Raw genomic sequence first — 18,434 nt, 5'->3', positions numbered from 1 at the left:
CCTAATATATAAAGGATCCTCATGTCGTCTTCATCGTTTTCCTAAGAATTTATCTTTTTTCTCTTTTGAAAAAATTGGCTAAATCTGCAAATAGAAATTTCGAAAGAGTTGACATTTGTTCATAGAATGAATAGATTGACAAATTTTAAAATTTTTATCCTTTATTTCCAACATTCCGTTAAAATTATGAGCTAACTTGGAAAGTATAATAAAAACTAAAACATTGATAATATCGAAAAATTAAAGAACAATGTACTATGTTTGAGATTTTCAAACCAAAAAAATATAGTTTCTCTATCTAATGGTTTCGTTTTGTTAATCTACGAAAAATGCCCAAAACGTACGTTCAAAAATATATAAAAAAACCTCTCTTTGTTTGTTCATATTCTAAATATTTGATTTTAATTTTTTTATTTCCAAAAATTTACTTGTAGTCGATGTTAATGATGTAGCTGACGTTTGTTTATTTTGGTCTTGCACACAATAAAAATTTAATGGAATGTGTTGTTGTTTCTATCAAAAGATATCAAAATTAAGAATAACAAAAAGTTGTGTAAAATCAAAACTAGAATGTTCTAACAGGGGTCGCAGTTGTAGGAAGAGCAAAGGATCTGGCCTGAAATGGAGGCAGTCATCGCCATCAACCTCGCATAATAGTTGGCTGCTACAATCGGAGTCCGGCGAAAGAAGTTAGTCCTCTTAATACACACCTCAATATACCTAAGTGCTTATTTTTGCTGTGCCTTCATTGACACGTAATCACGTTCATACATGGACGCATAAGCACTCTGAAGACGAGAAACCACGGCGTTGTACGCGATCTTGCAAGCGGAGAAAACAGCTTTGTCCCGAGAATCTCTTGTATTTGGGAGAAGATAGTCTTGGATTTGAGAAACCGTCTCCAGAGCATAGGTCAGAGCTCTTTTTGTCGTCACTTTTGTTATGGTATCGATGTCTGCGTGGGACGAGTTAAGTGTGACGTGACAATCGATTTACACTCATTGAAGTTGACTGTTTGGCTACAGATTATGTCGATTACAGACTTTGTTGGCCGATCAGGATCCACTGTTGAGGAAGAAGGTAACTGTGAAATCAAGATCGTCACAAGAGTAGTGATGATCACATTCGTATTCATATTGAGAGCCATTTTGGTGTGTGGTATATAACTATATATATGTGCTTAAGAAACCATACAAAAAGCTTGTAAATTTATACTCGGATTACTTTACATTTTGAGTGTGATAACTTAAATTGAAATCAATAATACTAACGTTCAAGTTATACTTGATTAATTTTCTTATCTATATAAACAATTTGCATAAATTTGAAACAATAAATTACGGTCAATGGTACTTGACCAAAAAAAAGAGTTCTGGTCAATGTTATTATACCAAAACCAAAAGATTCAGTCAACGATTAAATGAATCGGATTAATGTTATAAAATCCATAATTTTATTTTAATTAAGATTTTTGTAAAATCTACAGTTTAAAGAATTTTCTTACGGTTACGGAAATAAAAGGAGAAAAAATTAAAAATTTAAAACCATAATCTTTTATTTATGATTTTGTGAAAAATGATGTGGTGTATCATTTATATCTAAATGCCCACACCTATTTTAATTTGTTGTTAGCTTTTAGTAGCACAACATTGTTTGCTTAATAAACTACATAATATTCGATTAAAAAGTTTAAAAAAAAAAACATAAATATGTGGTATTTTAAATGGCTGAAACATTATAGTTAATCACAGTACAATATTTAAGAGTTGCAATAAGTCAATAACGTATCAGCAACAATTTTTTCTTTTCATGAGATCAGGTATAAATTAGTAAAATCTTTTATCATACAATGATACAAGAGTCCTAGAATACGGTGGTCTTAGAGTACTTCAAAACGAACTCTTCATTGTTACAGTAATTAAGTAAAACTGTATAAACCTGAATCAACAGTTTTGGGAACCTGCTTGAGAAGTAACTCTCAAACCCGTCAGGTACACTCCCAAGTAGTTCTTGTAATTCTTTAGGCAGCTCTCTATAGTGATTCAGTTTGTTCCTTATGACCCTTAACAAATCACGGATGCTGTCAAACTTGTACCGCCTGTAACGCCCGATATTGTCTAAGAATATGCTATCCAATTTCTCATCCCACCGCCCGTTTAATGTAACCGCTGCTGTGCTTTCGAGTGCAGCCAGGAGCTGTGAGCCTTCTTCTCGGTTTTCCAGTTCGACCCTATCGCTTGCATCCCGGAGGAAAGACAGTCTCATGTCTGAGTTCCAGAACAATGGGTGATGCAGCACTTCTTGTGCTCTCGGTCTGCACTTTCAAAATATTGAAAATATAAATGCTAGTTTTGATAACAATAGTATCAACCAAAAGTGTCATCCGTACCTCAAATTTGGATCCGGGTGCAGGAGACCAGAGAGAAGATGAACAGCTTCTGGAAGACTCTCGATCAAGAAAAGATCTTTCCGATCATTTACAACGTTTATGTCCCTCTCATAGTTGTCTCCATAAGGATGTTTACCTCCAGTCATACAGAAAAACAGAACACACCCTAAACTGAAGAGATCAACGGCTCTTGTTTGTCGTTCATTGCGGAGTTGTTCAGGTGCTTGCCAACCAGAACTTCCAGAACCTATCATTAAAAACAACAATCAAATATGAGAAGAATATATCATTTTTATGTTTCCCTTGTTACATTGTATCATCTAAACTTACCAGTTGAATTTCTAGTGAGGGCACTATTGTCGGCTGGCAAGTGCTTGCTAATACCCATATCTGATAACTTTGCACATACAGATGAGTTCTTGACAATCAATACATTTTGGGGCTTTAGATCTCGATGTACAATCCCGATATCATGCAAATGAACTAGACCAGCAATTATATCACTGTAACACAAACATACAAAGATCAGAAAGATGTGTGCAACCTTTGATAATAAGTGTCAAAGATGAGAAACTAAACAAACCTCATTAACTTCAACAAAACAGTAGACGGATGTCCATTTTCCTTCCACAGCTCAACTCCCTTGCCATTCTCGAGAATTGGGATGATCTGACTCGAATGTATACTACTTGAAGATGTTGGACTCTCAAGCAGTCCCGAGGATGCGTGGATGAGATCGTTTAAGCTACAAGCACACCGTTCTAATGAAATATAGATAAAATGTTCATCCTGGTCAACCCCATACCAGCGGACAATATTTGGATGTTTGTCCGAAGCCATGAGATTCAATATCTCCTTCTGAGCAACTTCATGATGCGTTTGTACTAGACGCTTAACCGCTACAAGACGACCCTCATAGGATCCCTCAAGCACAACAGTCCCATTGCTCCCTTTAGCAATCTCCTTGTTGGAGACACACAGTTTACCAACCCTATATCCTTCGGCCAGACTATTATTGAGGCCAGGGAAAGCAGTAAGGAACCTCTTCTCATTCTCTTCATTAGAGGAATCTTTGTTCTCTTTCTTGTGAGCAGCCTTTATAGTCCCATTTTTCTTGTGCTTTTTCTTCTTTGGTATCACGACTGGGACTTCAGAGATTTCCTTCATCCGCATGCTCTTTCTTGACCGGCAAAAGAAAATGCCGCAAACAGAAAGCATAGTAACACAAAAGCCGAAAAGTAGGACAACCAAACCAGAAAATTTGCTAGCAAAGCTTGCCTGTGTAGTGCTTCCATCAATAATATCAGTGATCTGAGAAATCACAGTCTCAGGCAAGGGAAGGGAAAGGACTTCTTCAGCCTCTTTATTACTCGGAAGTGCCAATTGATTCCCATCTCCAGGAGCCAACTGATTAGGCTTTCTATCTTGAAATGGAAGATACAATGCCTCGTCTAGAAAACCAAGTCTCGGAAACAGTGTTTCGTAGTTAACATTACGTAACTGGACCATAGGAACACTTGTAGTATACGATAGCGGTAACTGGTTTTTGCCCCAAGAAGTTCTAATAGGAATACCATCTGATGAAGATAACCCACCCAGAAGTTGTACACTCTCATGATTCTGTAGTTTAGCTTCCATCTTAGCATAAGAAACACTCCACAAAACATCTCCAAACTTTGATATACACTGGATTTTAAAATCTTTCCTCTCAATGTAAACCAGGTCAGGAAGATCTTCTGATTCCTTTAACCCCGGTCCAAATAGTAATGGAGCTTCTTTAGACAAAACAATAGCCTTTTCTTTATCATTTTCAGCGAATGTATCAGAATACAACTCATCCATTCTATACCTCTTAACCAATTTCCCAGTCTTCCAATCCAAGAGAAACACAGATGTGTCTTTCTTACCTAAAACAATCCTATCCGTCGAAGTATACGGCAATGTTCCAATGAACTCCGAAGCATCCACTATCTAAAACAGCAAAAAAAGATACACACTTTCATAACATACAACTTCAGTGAGAAACTCTAACTAAAAATGAGGTTAACAAACATCATATGAAAAGACACCTTAGTTATGCGTTTGCCTTTACGCATAGAGGAATTGTAAAGTTGCCAATTCTTATCACAATCCATGTAAAAGTCATCACCAAGAGCCGAGGCACGTTCCTCATCAGTGGTGTAATGGTAATGAGGAGCTTGGTATGATGAGTATATAGGCTCATTGGTATGAAATGTCCAATCCAGCTTCTGAGAGGACATATCCACTAAAGATATAGACCCGTCTACCGTAGAAAGCAATACATAATCGGATTCTCTGTAGGAAAAAAAAAAAAAAAACACAATCTTTAGCTTGCTAACAACAACATAGTCCAAGAAACCTAAAAACACTGACTTGAAATAAATAAAAATGTCAACTTTAAGACCAATTCAAATAGATGTTGACGTTCCCAAATAGATAAGATTCAATCAAATCAAACCCATCAGATTGAAATTAGAGAGAAGAGAATGAAGTCAAAACAAAGCAGGACAATCGAAGGAAGACTAACCGATCAGGCTGAGAGATTTGATTGGAAAGAGATTTGTCATAGAACTTGGAGATTTCAGATCCCTTGAGACTGTTAGCTAATGGAGATACGAGCAGGAACAATATCAAATCAAGTAGTGCTGATCCTCTCATCGCCCTTTTTAAAATTAGAATACCATTGAAATGTTTCTTCTTGATCGAATGAATTTGCAGCTGTACCTTGAGGGGTTTATGCAGATCTAAATCTACGAGAAATCGAGGATTCTCAATATTTCGGAAACGGAACAAAATCTGATCTATTTTGGGCTTTGAGTTCCCAAACTGCTGTCGGAAATGTTACAATGTCGACGGGTCTTCTAGATTTCTTCATCTTCAAGCTCGTCGGATATGGGATAATAATAAACGTTAACCGGTCCGGTTTAACACTTTTTATATTTTTATCCTCGGTTTAAACTGGATATGTCAATTTAGTAATTTTGGTTCGGTAACATTCATGAAACTGAAATTGATATGTTATTTGAAAAATACATACTATGTTTTCATATGAATGAGATTTTAAAATCTTTTTATAAGAAATATAAAACTTTATTTTCGTATTATAGCTCATCGTCAAGTTTCCAATGGAACTAAAGAAGCATATAATGTTATTTGGGAGTATATTCGATTATTTAAGTATTCACTAATTACAATGTGGCACTTCGGTTTTTAGATGATATGAAAGTTCAAAAAAAACTATTATCAAATTTGTCTAACAAAACGATCCAAGTGCAAACAGAGATTATATAACATATCTTGCCACTCCTAAGAAAGACAACGATTCGGGTCTAGCATGCATATATATATATCTGCCGAAGTTTGTGTAGAAGGCATCATCACTCAAACTTAACTAGTATGCGTTGAAGGCTACCAGAACCAAACCTATTTCACATGTAATTCCTAGTACCCATGACTTAACCATTGCATTGCCAATGCACCTTATAATTTAGCCACCTAGTATCTAAGTGGGTGTATTCAATCTAATATTTCAAGTAAACGTGAGATTTTAAATGATTTTGATGATTTGAGTGAAGTTAATATAATTAAATGTAAAATTCTTTTAAATCTCACCTAAAACAACGAGATTTAGATTTCTGTATTTTAAACTAAAGAAATCCTCTCAAATCTTCCAGAATACCTAAAAATCATTAAAATCTAAATTCACAAACTGTTTTGAATAACAATATATATTAAGATAGATTTTTAAATCATTAGTTTAATAAATGTGAATTTTATGAGACTTTTTAAAATCCATGATTGGATAACGTAGGTTTTGTAAATTTTACACAACTCACTTAAAATGTCAAGTTGAATACACCAATTTTTCATTTTCACAAGATATATGTTTTTTTACTACAAAATATGCGTATTTTTTTTTTGTAACATCTGATCTTATTGATTTCAAGCGTTTGCATTACAATAATCCTCATGGAGGAAATTTATCAAACTACTCGGAACATAATAATGAAACATGAATGTATTGTTATTGGTTAGAGGATCTTTTGCTAGATGATTGGCTGCTTTGTTACCATCTCTTCCAATCCATGTAAACTTGACTTTTTCAAACTTTTCTTTCCAGAGTAAGGCTTCTCTTATCCATTTATGCATGCTAAAATTGAAAGATTGTCTGTGTAGTAGCTTTGTCAACTCGAGGCAATCTCCTTCAAAATTCACTTTACGTAGGCCTCTTATCCAACAGTGCTGCATTGCTTGAATAAGACTTTGACATTCACTCTCTAAGACATTCTGAACTTTGGATCCTTTCGCTTGACTTGCTTCCACGTAAGTTCCTGTAGAATTTCTTATAATCCATCCAGCTTGCGGTTCATTTTCGGTGTTGATAAAAGAAGCATCATAATTACATTTGAACCATGAAGTCTCCGGTTTTGTCCAGCCCTTGAATCTGCGTGATGATGGTGTTGTGTGGGTAGCATTTAGCCTTGACAAGTACGTCTCTGCATTTACCCATTCTTCAGTATCATGTCTTGCCCATTTGATTGTATAGGACCATGAATCGTGTCTTCGCTGGAAAACCAATAGGTTACGGTTTTTCTAGATTCTCCATAGAATCCAAATAGGGAGTTGACCGTTGAAACCAGTATTGTTATCCAGACTGCAGCTCAAAACTTTGTCAAGATTTTCCTCTAATGATGAATTTGCATCAAACATGCCAGCAATCAGATGTTCCCCAAAGCTCTCCATAATGACTGTGCATGATAACAACTGAAGAACAAATGGTTGGCTGTTTCTTCTGCGTGACAGCATCTTCGACATACACTTTGATTAGTTATGTGTCTCCTCCGTAGGTTTTCGCCTGTTGGTAAGATCATGTCGGATCTTACCTCAAAATATGCGTATTTACAATTTTACTTTTACCACACACCTTGGCTTATCAGTTTTCCCATTTTATAGAAAATATATAAAAAAAATATTTTTGTAATGCCCCAATAAATTTTCACATATATATGTCTAAAAGCATTTCTGGTTTATGGATTCTATTTTTGTGTCTTTGTTTTTTTTTTCTGCTGGCATATATAAATTAAAAACCAACTGTCAATTTATCTATAATAGAATCAGGGCCGGTCCTGAGGACATGCGGGCTAAGCCTATGCTTAAGGCCTCAATTTTTTTTTCTTTATGTGAAACCTCATATAGCTATATTTTGGTGTATATATGTAATGGATAATGTGTTTTATTGTATATACGTAAACCATAAAAGAGGCCACATCTTTTTACTCTTTTATATATATATATTAATATCATATCTATATTCTTTTTTTTTATTGTTTTTAAAATAACACAAAATTCTAATTCTTAAACCTAAACAAAAAGGGAAAAAATATGATTAGGTTTATTATAAAATATTGTTTATTAGAATACCTAAACAACTGCCGTATCTAAAATTTTTCTTTCAAAACAATCATGTCAAGTTGTCTAAGGCATTATTGTGTACTTTTCATCAATTAAGTAGTTTTTGTAAGGCTTTTTTTTTTTCGCTTTGGACCACATATTTTGTTAGACCGGCCCGAATTATGGGCCAATTAGGTGTGTATAGCCAAATTATGGGTGGGAGAATACAAAATTGTTTTTCAGAAATCAAGTACACGATAATACGACTAACCCGACATTTGTTCTTTTATTTATTTATTTTTTTGAAAATTGTACAAACAAGTAGGAAAGAGGAAGAAACCAAGTTGGCTTACAAAACCCTCCGCATAGATTGTGTCGTACTGTCGTTTTTTTTTTTTTTTTTTTTTGATCAAACAGATGGTTTCTATTCATTTAAACAGAAAGCATTATAAGGAGGGGATAAAAATCCCAAAGTTTAAGATAATACAAGCATAGATTTTCTCCAAAGCCATAAGTAGTAATAAAGATAAAGATAAACATCAAGCAAGAATCCATGATAGCAATGAAACAAGTGCTAAAAAGCAGTTGGAAACAAGCAGAATCAAGGTTGCAAGACTGAACATCGTCGATGAGATCGAGAGATGCCAAGTAGGTCACAGTCAAAGGACATTGTGCCGTTGGTAGGAGAATCAGAGCCAAAGGACTCACCGGGGTGAGGAGCACTAACATAAGTAATGCCATGGCAGGGATTCGGGGTGCAAAGACTCGGATGATGGTGGAGGTGTTAAAGGTGGTGTGCTTGAAGGAGTGGTGCTTGAAGTAGTTGACTAGGCATGTCGAGGGGTGGTTGTTGGTATAGATGGCTCTAAGACCAAACACACAACCTCAGGTTGACATCAGAGTTAAGGCGCTAAAATACTTCAAAGTCTTAGGAGAAGAAAGGGTCATCATTGAAGCTAAAACCAGGGTTAGTAGGCAAGCAGTATAAAACCGTAACATACTAGGTGGATCCTCTCTGCCATGAAGATGGTGATCAAGAATTCCACACAGGATATGTAGTCGGTGAGACACTGGCAGATAAAGGACATACCTGAGCTTCGGGCTAGCGGATGGCTTCAAAGGAGAGGGAGCAATAAGGTTTACCGAAGAAACTACTAACAGGTGCAAAGACAACGTGCAAAGCCGTGACAAACCAGGTGGATCCTCTCTGCCATGGAGATGGTGATCAAGAATTCCACACAAGGTTTTAAAGCGGCGAGACACAAACAAGGAAGTAACAGACCTGAGCTTCAGGGGATAGGGTGTTTGTTGGGTTTGATGCAATATATGGTAAGTTTGGGATCCAACAGACAAATTCACAAGCTGAGCTAGAACCATAGTTCCTACAGACCCTTTGTAAATCCAAGACAAACTAGCTAGATGGGTTCTCTGATGCAGTCTTCGAACACCGAGGATAGCCAAACAAACTAGTAACAGTCTATAGGAGAACAAAGGGCTAGGTAGATAGAACCTGGGCATTTGGAGGTTTGGCAAGACCATTTGGAAAGGCAACAAGCCGAGATCGGGTCCAAAACTCATCCGCAGAAATCCGGTGGATAATGTGGATGGCCAGGAGAGTTGATTTGTGTAGCGGCAAACTGGAGAGGAGAAGTAAATCTGCTTCTCTGGTGGGTGTGGCCATGAGTCTGCTAAGCTCTCAAGGTGACATGTCTCTGAAACAAGAGTCCAATAGCGGAGGCAAGTCGCAGTTCAGAGAGATTCCCTGCCAATCATCGACTCCGACGCCATCTGGGGAGGTTCGGATGATGTTGCGGAACAGGGTTCTTCAAAGGCGGAGCACACTCTGGATCGAGAGAATTGAAGGTGTAGAGACTTTGAAGATGTAGACGGTAGGATTGGGCGAGGGTGTAAGAGGATGGGGTTCGCCGGACTCCACATCCTTCGATCTGAGAGCGAGGGCAAGCCTTCTTTGTCTGGATCTGGGTTAGTGGTCGAGGATTGATAAAGACTCAAAAGGGGAAAATAAAAGGGGAAGACAGAATTAACAAGGGAAGCAAAGGGACGCATGAGACAGCAGAGTATCAGAGCGGGTGAAAAGACCTGACGCCGGCGAGCCGAAGCTCTACCGGCGTCGGGGAGAGATGGTGAACGCGGCGTCTCGGAAATAGTGCCTGAAAGAATATTAGGGCGAACATTTACTTATTATGTTTTGTCGTACTATCGTTAGGTACAAATTTTTGGTTGATTGTTTGAATTAGGAATTTTAGCTGCGACCGAATTGCTTTTATAAATGTCCAGTTCTATATTTTAGTTAAGGGAAAAATGCCAAAAAAATCTGAAAATATTTTTATTTGGATGTTTAATACCCAATTGTTTTGGATTTGAATAAAAATACACCAAATAATAAAAATGTGTCATTTAAAATCCAAAAAAATAATAACCGTTGTTATTTTCATACCCACGATTTTTCAACAAAATTAAAATTCCTATTTTACCCTGATTATCTAATTAATTATTAATTTTTAATATAATTTTTTTGGTATGAAACGGAGGCTACACTAGTGGAGATTTCATGACACCTAATCAGAATTTGCATGGTGTCAAGCCTTCTAATTAAATAGAGAATTAGAATCTAATTATGATGGTAATTATGATGGCTAGCAGATCTAATTAAATAGAGAATCTCACGGCAATTGAAGGCAGAGACGGCGATTGAAGGTGAAAAGAAGAGAAGCGACGACGATTAGAGAGGAGGAAGAAGAGAGAAATAAGTAGATAACTGGAATTAAATCCGGTTTGTTATTGTTAACAGAAAACTAAAAAGTTTTATATCAAAAATTAATAATTAACGATAAAATTATTTTAATTTTGTATTTTAAATGACACATTTTTATTATTTGGTGTATTTTTATTCCAATCCAAAACAATTGGATATTAAACGTCCAAATAAAAATAATTTCGATTTTTTTTTGGCATATTTCCCTTTTAATTAATCATAAAATATAATATTTTTTGGTTCCTATCTATATGCGCTGTACATGAGTTTTGTCTTTAGAGCGGACAAAACTAAGGTTTGACTATACAGCAGATTGATAAATGCCCAAGATAAACTTAACGAGCAAACATTTTGTATAATTTAAGTTTTTCCTATTAAAGTAAGTTTTGGTTGATTTGAAATTCACCTAGGCAAATAAACCGACCCGAAATACCCGAACCTGACCACGACTCAAAATAACCGACTTCGACCTAAACCGATTCTGTCTAAATAACCAATTGGTTTTCGTTTTCAAATAACCTCAGGTATCGGGTATTATCCGAACCGAATCCGAGGAACCAAAGATACATGTTTATTACCCAAACAATTATACACGATATCTCTCACATTATCACATGATTTGATTTCATCAAACTGTTTGCCACTTTGCCTTATTCTCCCTCTTCGAATCCTGGATAACCACACTGTTTGATATGTTATTTTACCTTGGCCTCTTCTCCGTTACTCAGACCTATGGTATGCGTCATATCTCCTTGGTGATAGTTTTTGAAGATTTTTAGTGGAACTTATGATTTGTGTGATAACATTTGTTCTTCTATGCTACATTTTAGGGTAGTTTGTGATGCAGCGTGATTTCTATGTTGGTTGCTTTGTGTTCATCATAGAACAGCTAGTAGATTAGAAACAAAACCATTCCTTTGTTGTTGCTATCGGTTGCAGGTTTGCTTTGTGTTCATTATTGATTCTTTATGTTTGAAATTAGAAACGAAACCATTCCTTTGTTGTTGCTATCGGTTGCAGGGTTTGTTAGTTATGATTTATGAACTTATGATTTTAAGAAACTACAACAAATATATGATTTTTAGTTTTATATCTTTAAAGAGAAACAATTTTTTTTGGTTTGTGAAAGTTCTTTGGTTCGTTAAGTGATGTTGTTGCGGAGAGAAACAATTTTTCTTGATTCGTTTGGTTCTTTCTTCTTTGTTTTGTTCATAGGTGTTTCTTCTCCTCTTTCTTCGTTGTTTTGTTAATTAAGAATGTTGTATGTTGGATCGGTTGTATTGTTGAAACAATTTTTTTTTTGCTTTGGAGATTTTGGGGTTTTCTTGTATATTGGATCGGTTGTAATGTGATATAATGTTGAGATTTTGGGGTTTCTTGTATATCGGACCGAATGTAATGATGAGTGATGTTGTTGCGGAGCTGTTATCATACATGTTTTAATCCGATTATCTTTGAAATGTTGTAGATGGATTCTTCGAACAACCACAATGACAAGGAGAAGGACAAGGAGATAGGTGTAAGACTCCTCCGCCAACTGATAAAAGCAAAGGGAAGAGGAAAGAAGCTCCACGAGGTGATGATGATGGTGGTAAACCTAAGAAGGTACCTGCTTAATGGTCTGAAGTGTGGAAGCATTTCACGAGACAAAAGAAGGATCCGAATATGGGTGATTGTCACTATTGCAAGAAGTCATTTGTATGTCCAACTAAACAAGGGACTTCAAACTTGAAGAAGCATTTGGATATATGTAAGCCGTACAAGGCATGGGTTGGGCGTCAGACACAAGCTGTTATTAATAATGAGGGAAAGCTGCAAGATGGAAGAATAACAGAGAGTGTCTTCAGAGAGGCTTCAAATGAAATGATTGTTTTGGCAGAATTGCCACTTACCTTTATTGAGTGTCTGGCATGGAAAAACTTCTGCAACAAGTGTAATTTATTCAAGCCTCATTCAAGAAAAACAGCTCGTAGAGATATAATTCAGATGTATGTGGCCAGGAAAGCATCTTTGAAGGCTTGGTTATCTTCTCAGCAGCATAGAGTGTCTCTTACTACTGACATATAGACTGCTAATGTTACACGAGCTAGTTACATGGTGATCACTGTGCATTTTGTGGATGCAGAATGGCGCTTAAGGAAGTTGATTCTTGGATTTAAGTATATCACAGATCACAAGAGCAACACAATATCAAAGGTTTTACTTGAATGTCTGGCTGATTGGGGCATAAAGAAGTTATTCACCATCACAGTCGACAATGCAACTGCCAACAGTACTGGATTAAATAAGTTTGTTGAAGAGTTTAAGTTATTGAGGCCTGATTCTTTAGTGTTAGATGGGACTTACTTGCACATGAGGTGGTGTGCTCATATCATCAACTTGATTGTTAGGGATGGTTTGTTAGAAGTGGGTGATAATGTGGCAGCTGTTCGCAATGGAGTGTAGTATGTTCGGTCTTCAGGTCCAAGATGTGACTCATTTGAGCAAAAGGTTGTTTCAGGGAAGATGACTAGGGGAGTTTGCCAATGGATATGAAGACAAGGTGAAATTCTACATACTTGATGTTGACAAGAGCCATGAAGTTTAGGTTGGCTTTCTAGAAGATGGAGGATGAAGACAAGTTATATAATGACTACTTTATGGAACTTGAAGGGCAATAGAGAGGTTAGTGAAGTTTCTTGGCTTGTTCTATACTGCTACTTTGGTTGTCTCAGCTTCGACTAAGACTTGTTCGTACAAGTGTTATGGTGAAATTGTCACTATAGAGAAGAATCTCACGATTTTGAGCAATAGTTATGATAGTGAACTTAGCAAAATGGCGACCGAAATGAGATAGAAATATACTAAGTATTGGGAAGGGATCAAGAATATTAACAAGATGTTGATTGTTGCTAGTGTGTTCGACCCTAGACAGAAAATGCAGTTTGCTAAGATGTGCTTTGACAAACTCTATGGAAAAGATAGTCAAGAAGCTAAGGGTATGTGCACATCTATTCATGATGTCATGAAGGATATGTTCAAGGAGTATAGTGTCAACCACAAAGGATCAAGCACACAATCATCTCAATCGATTCCATCTTCTTCTGGTGCTACACAAGATCGGTTTATATTTGAATCAGTTTAAAGTGACTTTGCAGAAGAAATCTCCGAGTTTGAAAGGATGGACAATGCTTACACTGAAATGGTCAAGGAAAATGGACTTGATGAAACAAAGGATGAGTTAGATATTTATCTCAAAGATGCTATAGAGACTCCTAAAACCCTTCCTCGAATAGAATGGGATGTTTTGTCTTGGTGGAAACTCAAGAGTCAGAAGTTCCTTGTTTTATCTGAAATTGCAAAGGATGTTCTTAAAATGCAAGTGTCCCCTGTTGCCTCTGAAAGCGCTTTCAGCACTAGTGGTCGAATCATTGAGCCTCATAGGAGCTGTTTAACTCATTACATGGTGGAGGTGTTGATGTGCACTAAGCAATGGATGAAACAAGATATGAAGATTAATGAAAAATATTTCCTTGCAAACTCAGAGATCCTTGTTGATATTGAACTATTTGCTTTTCTTCAGAAAGTTAAGTTTTACATTTATGTTTAACTTTTTACTTTTTTGTAAAGGTTAAGTAACATTTGTTGTTGTTTGTTTTCAGAGTTTCAAAATTAAAACAACTAGGACTCGACCCGAAATAGGAGACATTATACTCGACTATAAGGTAACTTCATTTCTGTCATATTTTTGTTCTTTCAAATGAGTTCTAGTTTTACAAATGTTTGGTCTGATGTAACAGGTAATGATCTATGCTGCTGGGAATGATTCTTCTTTCTTTGTTTCTTTCACTTTATCAGTTTATCACTCTATCAGTTTCATTTGTTTAAGATTTTAAGTCATGCTTTTCTTTGTTGGGATGCTTATTTTGCTACTTTGGTTGGTGTTTGACTTGTTTTACGATTAAAAGGCTCAAAACATGGTTTCATTTATGTTTTAGTTCATTGTTTCTTATCGAATTTTTTAGATTATACAACTGTTTTTACAGGTATATTTCAGGTTTTTCAGGTTTTTGTGGGTACTTTAGATAGATTCGAGTAGGTACTACCCATAACCGAATATATTTCAGAAATATTTCAGGTTTCTTAAAGTCAATACCCAAATTACCCGAACCCAAAAAGAACCGAACCTGAACCCAACCTGAAATTATATGAACACTTGTTCGGATCTTATATCAGTAAACCCGAAAAACCCGAACCTGACCCCGACCCGAACACCAAATGCCCAAGCCTAATGTGAATTCTGAAACTTATCAAAACTTAATGAAAACATTGATTATAGAATTATCAATTATTTATATTCTTTGATTATATATGCTAGAATTATCGTAAATGTTTCTCCTTAAACACGTAGAGAATCTATATATATCTAAGAAAAAATATCCTGGATAAGAGGACAACTTAATAACTTAAATAACCACTATAAGAAATCTAACCGAAGACGTCACTTTATTAATATCGGTTTATCAAATGACGCTAAAAGTTAGAGATGATTTCTAAATTCATATGAAATTGTAAATTCTAAAAATCAAAATACATGGATTTTGAAATAACATGTTTTATCTTTAGATTTGAATCCTTCTATTTTACACTTTCAAATCCATACAAATCCATTTAAAACATACGGTGGATTTTGAAATTCAAAAACAAAACATTAAATGAATAACATGGGATTTTAACAAGTATTTGTAAATCATAGAACCAATAACATGTTAATAGAGATTTTAGGAAAAAGCTTGTCTCATTCATTAGACATAATAGAGTATATATAGGGGATACAACTTGGTGAACAAGCATTAGGTTTTAACCTAATAGATTTCTAATGGGCCTCTAATGGGCATCCACTAATCATACATAAATGTCCATTGTAAAAGAATATAAGTAAATGCGCGTAAGATGCTGCCTCGTTAAAAACTTTACCAGGAAAACCCAGTGGGAAAAACCATGGTTAAGGGAAAAAGAGTGCAGCGGGCTTTTACTCCCTCTCTTGAAATCTTCGAGATGACCGAACTAGTATGATGAAGTAGCTTCTTGAAAATAGTGGTTGGAAACGCCTTGGTAAATGGTTCGCCAAATTTTCACTTGAACAAATTTGTAGGACATGTATATCACCGTACATCACCATTCTTCTGTAGGATATTGGTCTATGTAATGACTCATCTTGATCATTATTTTCGTGTCTCACGATCTCATCAATGTATGTCAAAGACTTTGAAAATGATAGTCTTTCACCATTGGAATCATAATATTCTTTTTTAGGTGTTTATCTTTCGCGTGTTCTTTTGTTGTCTCGTTAAAAACCTTTAATGGAAAAACCCAATGGGATAAAAACCAAGATAAGGGAAAAAGAGTACAACCACGCTTATGATCATATTTCTCCCCCTGAAAGCATCATCTTCAGGTTATATATTATGATCATATATATCAGCTTTCTGAACTGTTATAAACAGCGCTTTCAGGTACAAACTCATATGATCATCATACATTTACTGGGTCATTGAACTTCAATTCATTTGAACCCCTTTCATATAGAAGATCTATTTGAACTTTAAGCCCAAATCTTCTTTTACATACAATCGTCCAAATAATCATATTGTACATAGGAGTTATTCTAACTCTCCTTGTAAAACTTTCTCTTTCAACTCTTCTTCTTAGTATGGTACTTCAAGACCATTTTCTATGTAAGATACTTTTATCAATATACTTTACACTTGTTCTTGTACCTTTCTCTTAACAAGAACCACTTGTAATTGCAGAAGAGATAAGGGACACACAATTTTTCTTTTAACGAGGTTCAGCAAATATCTACGTCCTCAAACTTTGTTAAAAATACTTCAATCTCAGATTCACACAACCCTAAGATTTTCTCCTAGATTGTTTCTGATCTATTTTCAACCTACTATGAGATCCCAAAGATCAACAACAATGATCTCAACCCATGATTCTCTCACAGAGATAAATTTTCACCATTTTCTCCTCAAAGGTGTCAAAAGTCTACAATTTTTTTTTAGGACGGCTAGGGTTAGAGACTCATGCTGATAACGTGTTAACATAGATTTTAGGGAAAAGCTTGCCTCATTCATTAGACATAATAGAGTATATGTAGGGGATACAACTTGGTGAACAAGCATTAGGTTTTAACCTAATATATTTGTAATGGGCCTCTAATGGGCATCCACTAATCATACATAACATAACACATAATTTTGATAAGTATTTTAAAATCAATGATTGAATAACACATGATTTTTTTTTTGGATTTCCAAATCCATTAAAATCATAGAACCAATAACCCCCTAAAATAAAAAGGATATTAGCGTCATTTGTAAAACCGACGGAAATTATTAAAATTTAAATGACAATAAAAGAATTATGTTTAACGGTAAAAGAAAAAAGGATTAGTGATATTTGTGTTTTCGACAATGTTTTCACGCCTGGCCTGGATCGGCCCGTCCAACCGGTTAACCCGCGACCCGGAGACTTTACCGGTCTGGGTATAGTGCTAATAACCGGTAGTAATAAAACCGGCAAAACCCAAAAAAAACCGGTATTAACCCACGACCCGATTAACTGGTTGACCCGACCGGTTAGCGGTTCAAAAAAATCTACTTGATTTTTGAAAAAATGTATAGAGATTCACAGTTTCATTTACTTTTAGAACCTTTTATTCGTTTAAAGCTTAGACGGTAACACATGACTCAAGACACAACTCTCATCTTCAACTTCTTTGTCATCTCCCGAACTTTGCGTAAGAATAGTTGGTTATTTTTGAAGATGTTTTATTAATATTCTTTATTTTTTAATTTGGATTTAAAATTTTTAATCATTTTATTATTATTATTAAACTTTAGACTTTGTTAAACATGATATTCTTTTTATTATATTTTTAAAAATATTTATTTTATATAAATACAATAAACATATTTTACTCCATTGACCCGTGGTCGAACCCGGTTGACCCGATGATCCGAGAGCTAGTCCGGTTCACAATCTGGATCGGATTTCAAAACATTGGTTTTCGGGAAAAACACACGATGGTGACGCCGATAACGATGACGATGACGACGGGCCTGTTCGTTTGCCTGTCGCTAGCAACAGAAACCAGCGACAGCGACAGAAAGTTGTTCGTTTGCCTGTCGCTGGTTCAGCGACCAGTCGCAGCGACTGTCACCAGCGATCAGCAACTGTCACCAGCGATCAACGATTGTAATTTTCAGTAGCTAAAATTTTCAGCGATCATCAGCGATCAGTCGCTGGATCCAGCGACGGGCAAACGAACAACATAGCGATAAAAAAAATAAAAAAATAAAAATTGATATATTTAAATATGATCAAAATTAAAGTTAATTAAATAAAAATATAATTACATATAGTTATTAAATTTAAACTAAATCTATTTAAATAAAATAAAAAATTAATTTGAATATATTTAAATAAAATTCTAAAAAAATTAGTTATAAACAAATTAAATTTAACAATATTAAAAGGGAAATTCTCAAAAATAGCATCAATTTAAGTTTTTGTTCCAAAATTAGCACACAATCTTAATTATTCTAAATATAGCACAATTTTAATTTTGGGGGAAATTACCTAAATTAGGGATGTTAAAATGGGACTACCCTGCCCATTTAAGCCCTGCCCGTTTTGGACCCGTTTATACCCTGCTCGTTTAGACCCTGTACCCGTTTAGACCCTGCCCATTTATCTGGCCCGTTTAGACCCGTTTAGATGGAATTTTTTTTGATTTTTTACTTAAGATTGCTTTTTTACTAGAGATTGTAATCAGAGAACAACAAAAGAAAACAGAAACGAAAACATTAT

At 35.5% G+C, this 18,434-nt stretch overlaps 1 protein-coding gene and 1 pseudogene across 1 annotated transcript; both read right to left on the bottom strand.

Annotated features, from left to right (window-relative positions):
* Positions 1-575: 575 nt before the first annotated feature.
* LOC104709337 (uncharacterized) lies at positions 576-1,152 on the bottom strand (annotated as a pseudogene).
* Positions 1,153-1,860: 708 nt separating this feature from the next.
* LOC104706751 (serine/threonine-protein kinase/endoribonuclease IRE1b) lies at positions 1,861-5,336 on the bottom strand. Its single transcript, XM_010422966.3, has 6 exons — positions 4,938-5,336; positions 4,459-4,705; positions 2,973-4,360; positions 2,720-2,892; positions 2,390-2,636; positions 1,861-2,314 (listed from the first exon to the last, which is right to left on the bottom strand). The coding sequence occupies exons 1-6, from the start codon at positions 5,066-5,068 to the stop codon at positions 1,864-1,866; spliced, it is 2,637 nt and encodes an 878-aa protein (XP_010421268.2). The 5' UTR covers positions 5,069-5,336; the 3' UTR covers positions 1,861-1,863.
* Positions 5,337-18,434: the final 13,098 nt, after the last annotated feature.

Source organism: Camelina sativa, chromosome 8 (genome assembly GCF_030686135.1).
Source record: "Camelina sativa cultivar CO46 ecotype springtype chromosome 8, ASM3068613v1".
NCBI lineage: Eukaryota > Viridiplantae > Streptophyta > Magnoliopsida > Brassicales > Brassicaceae > Camelina > Camelina sativa.
The sequence above is the reverse complement of the archived record's forward strand: the minus strand, read 5'-3'. Positions and strand labels throughout refer to the sequence as shown.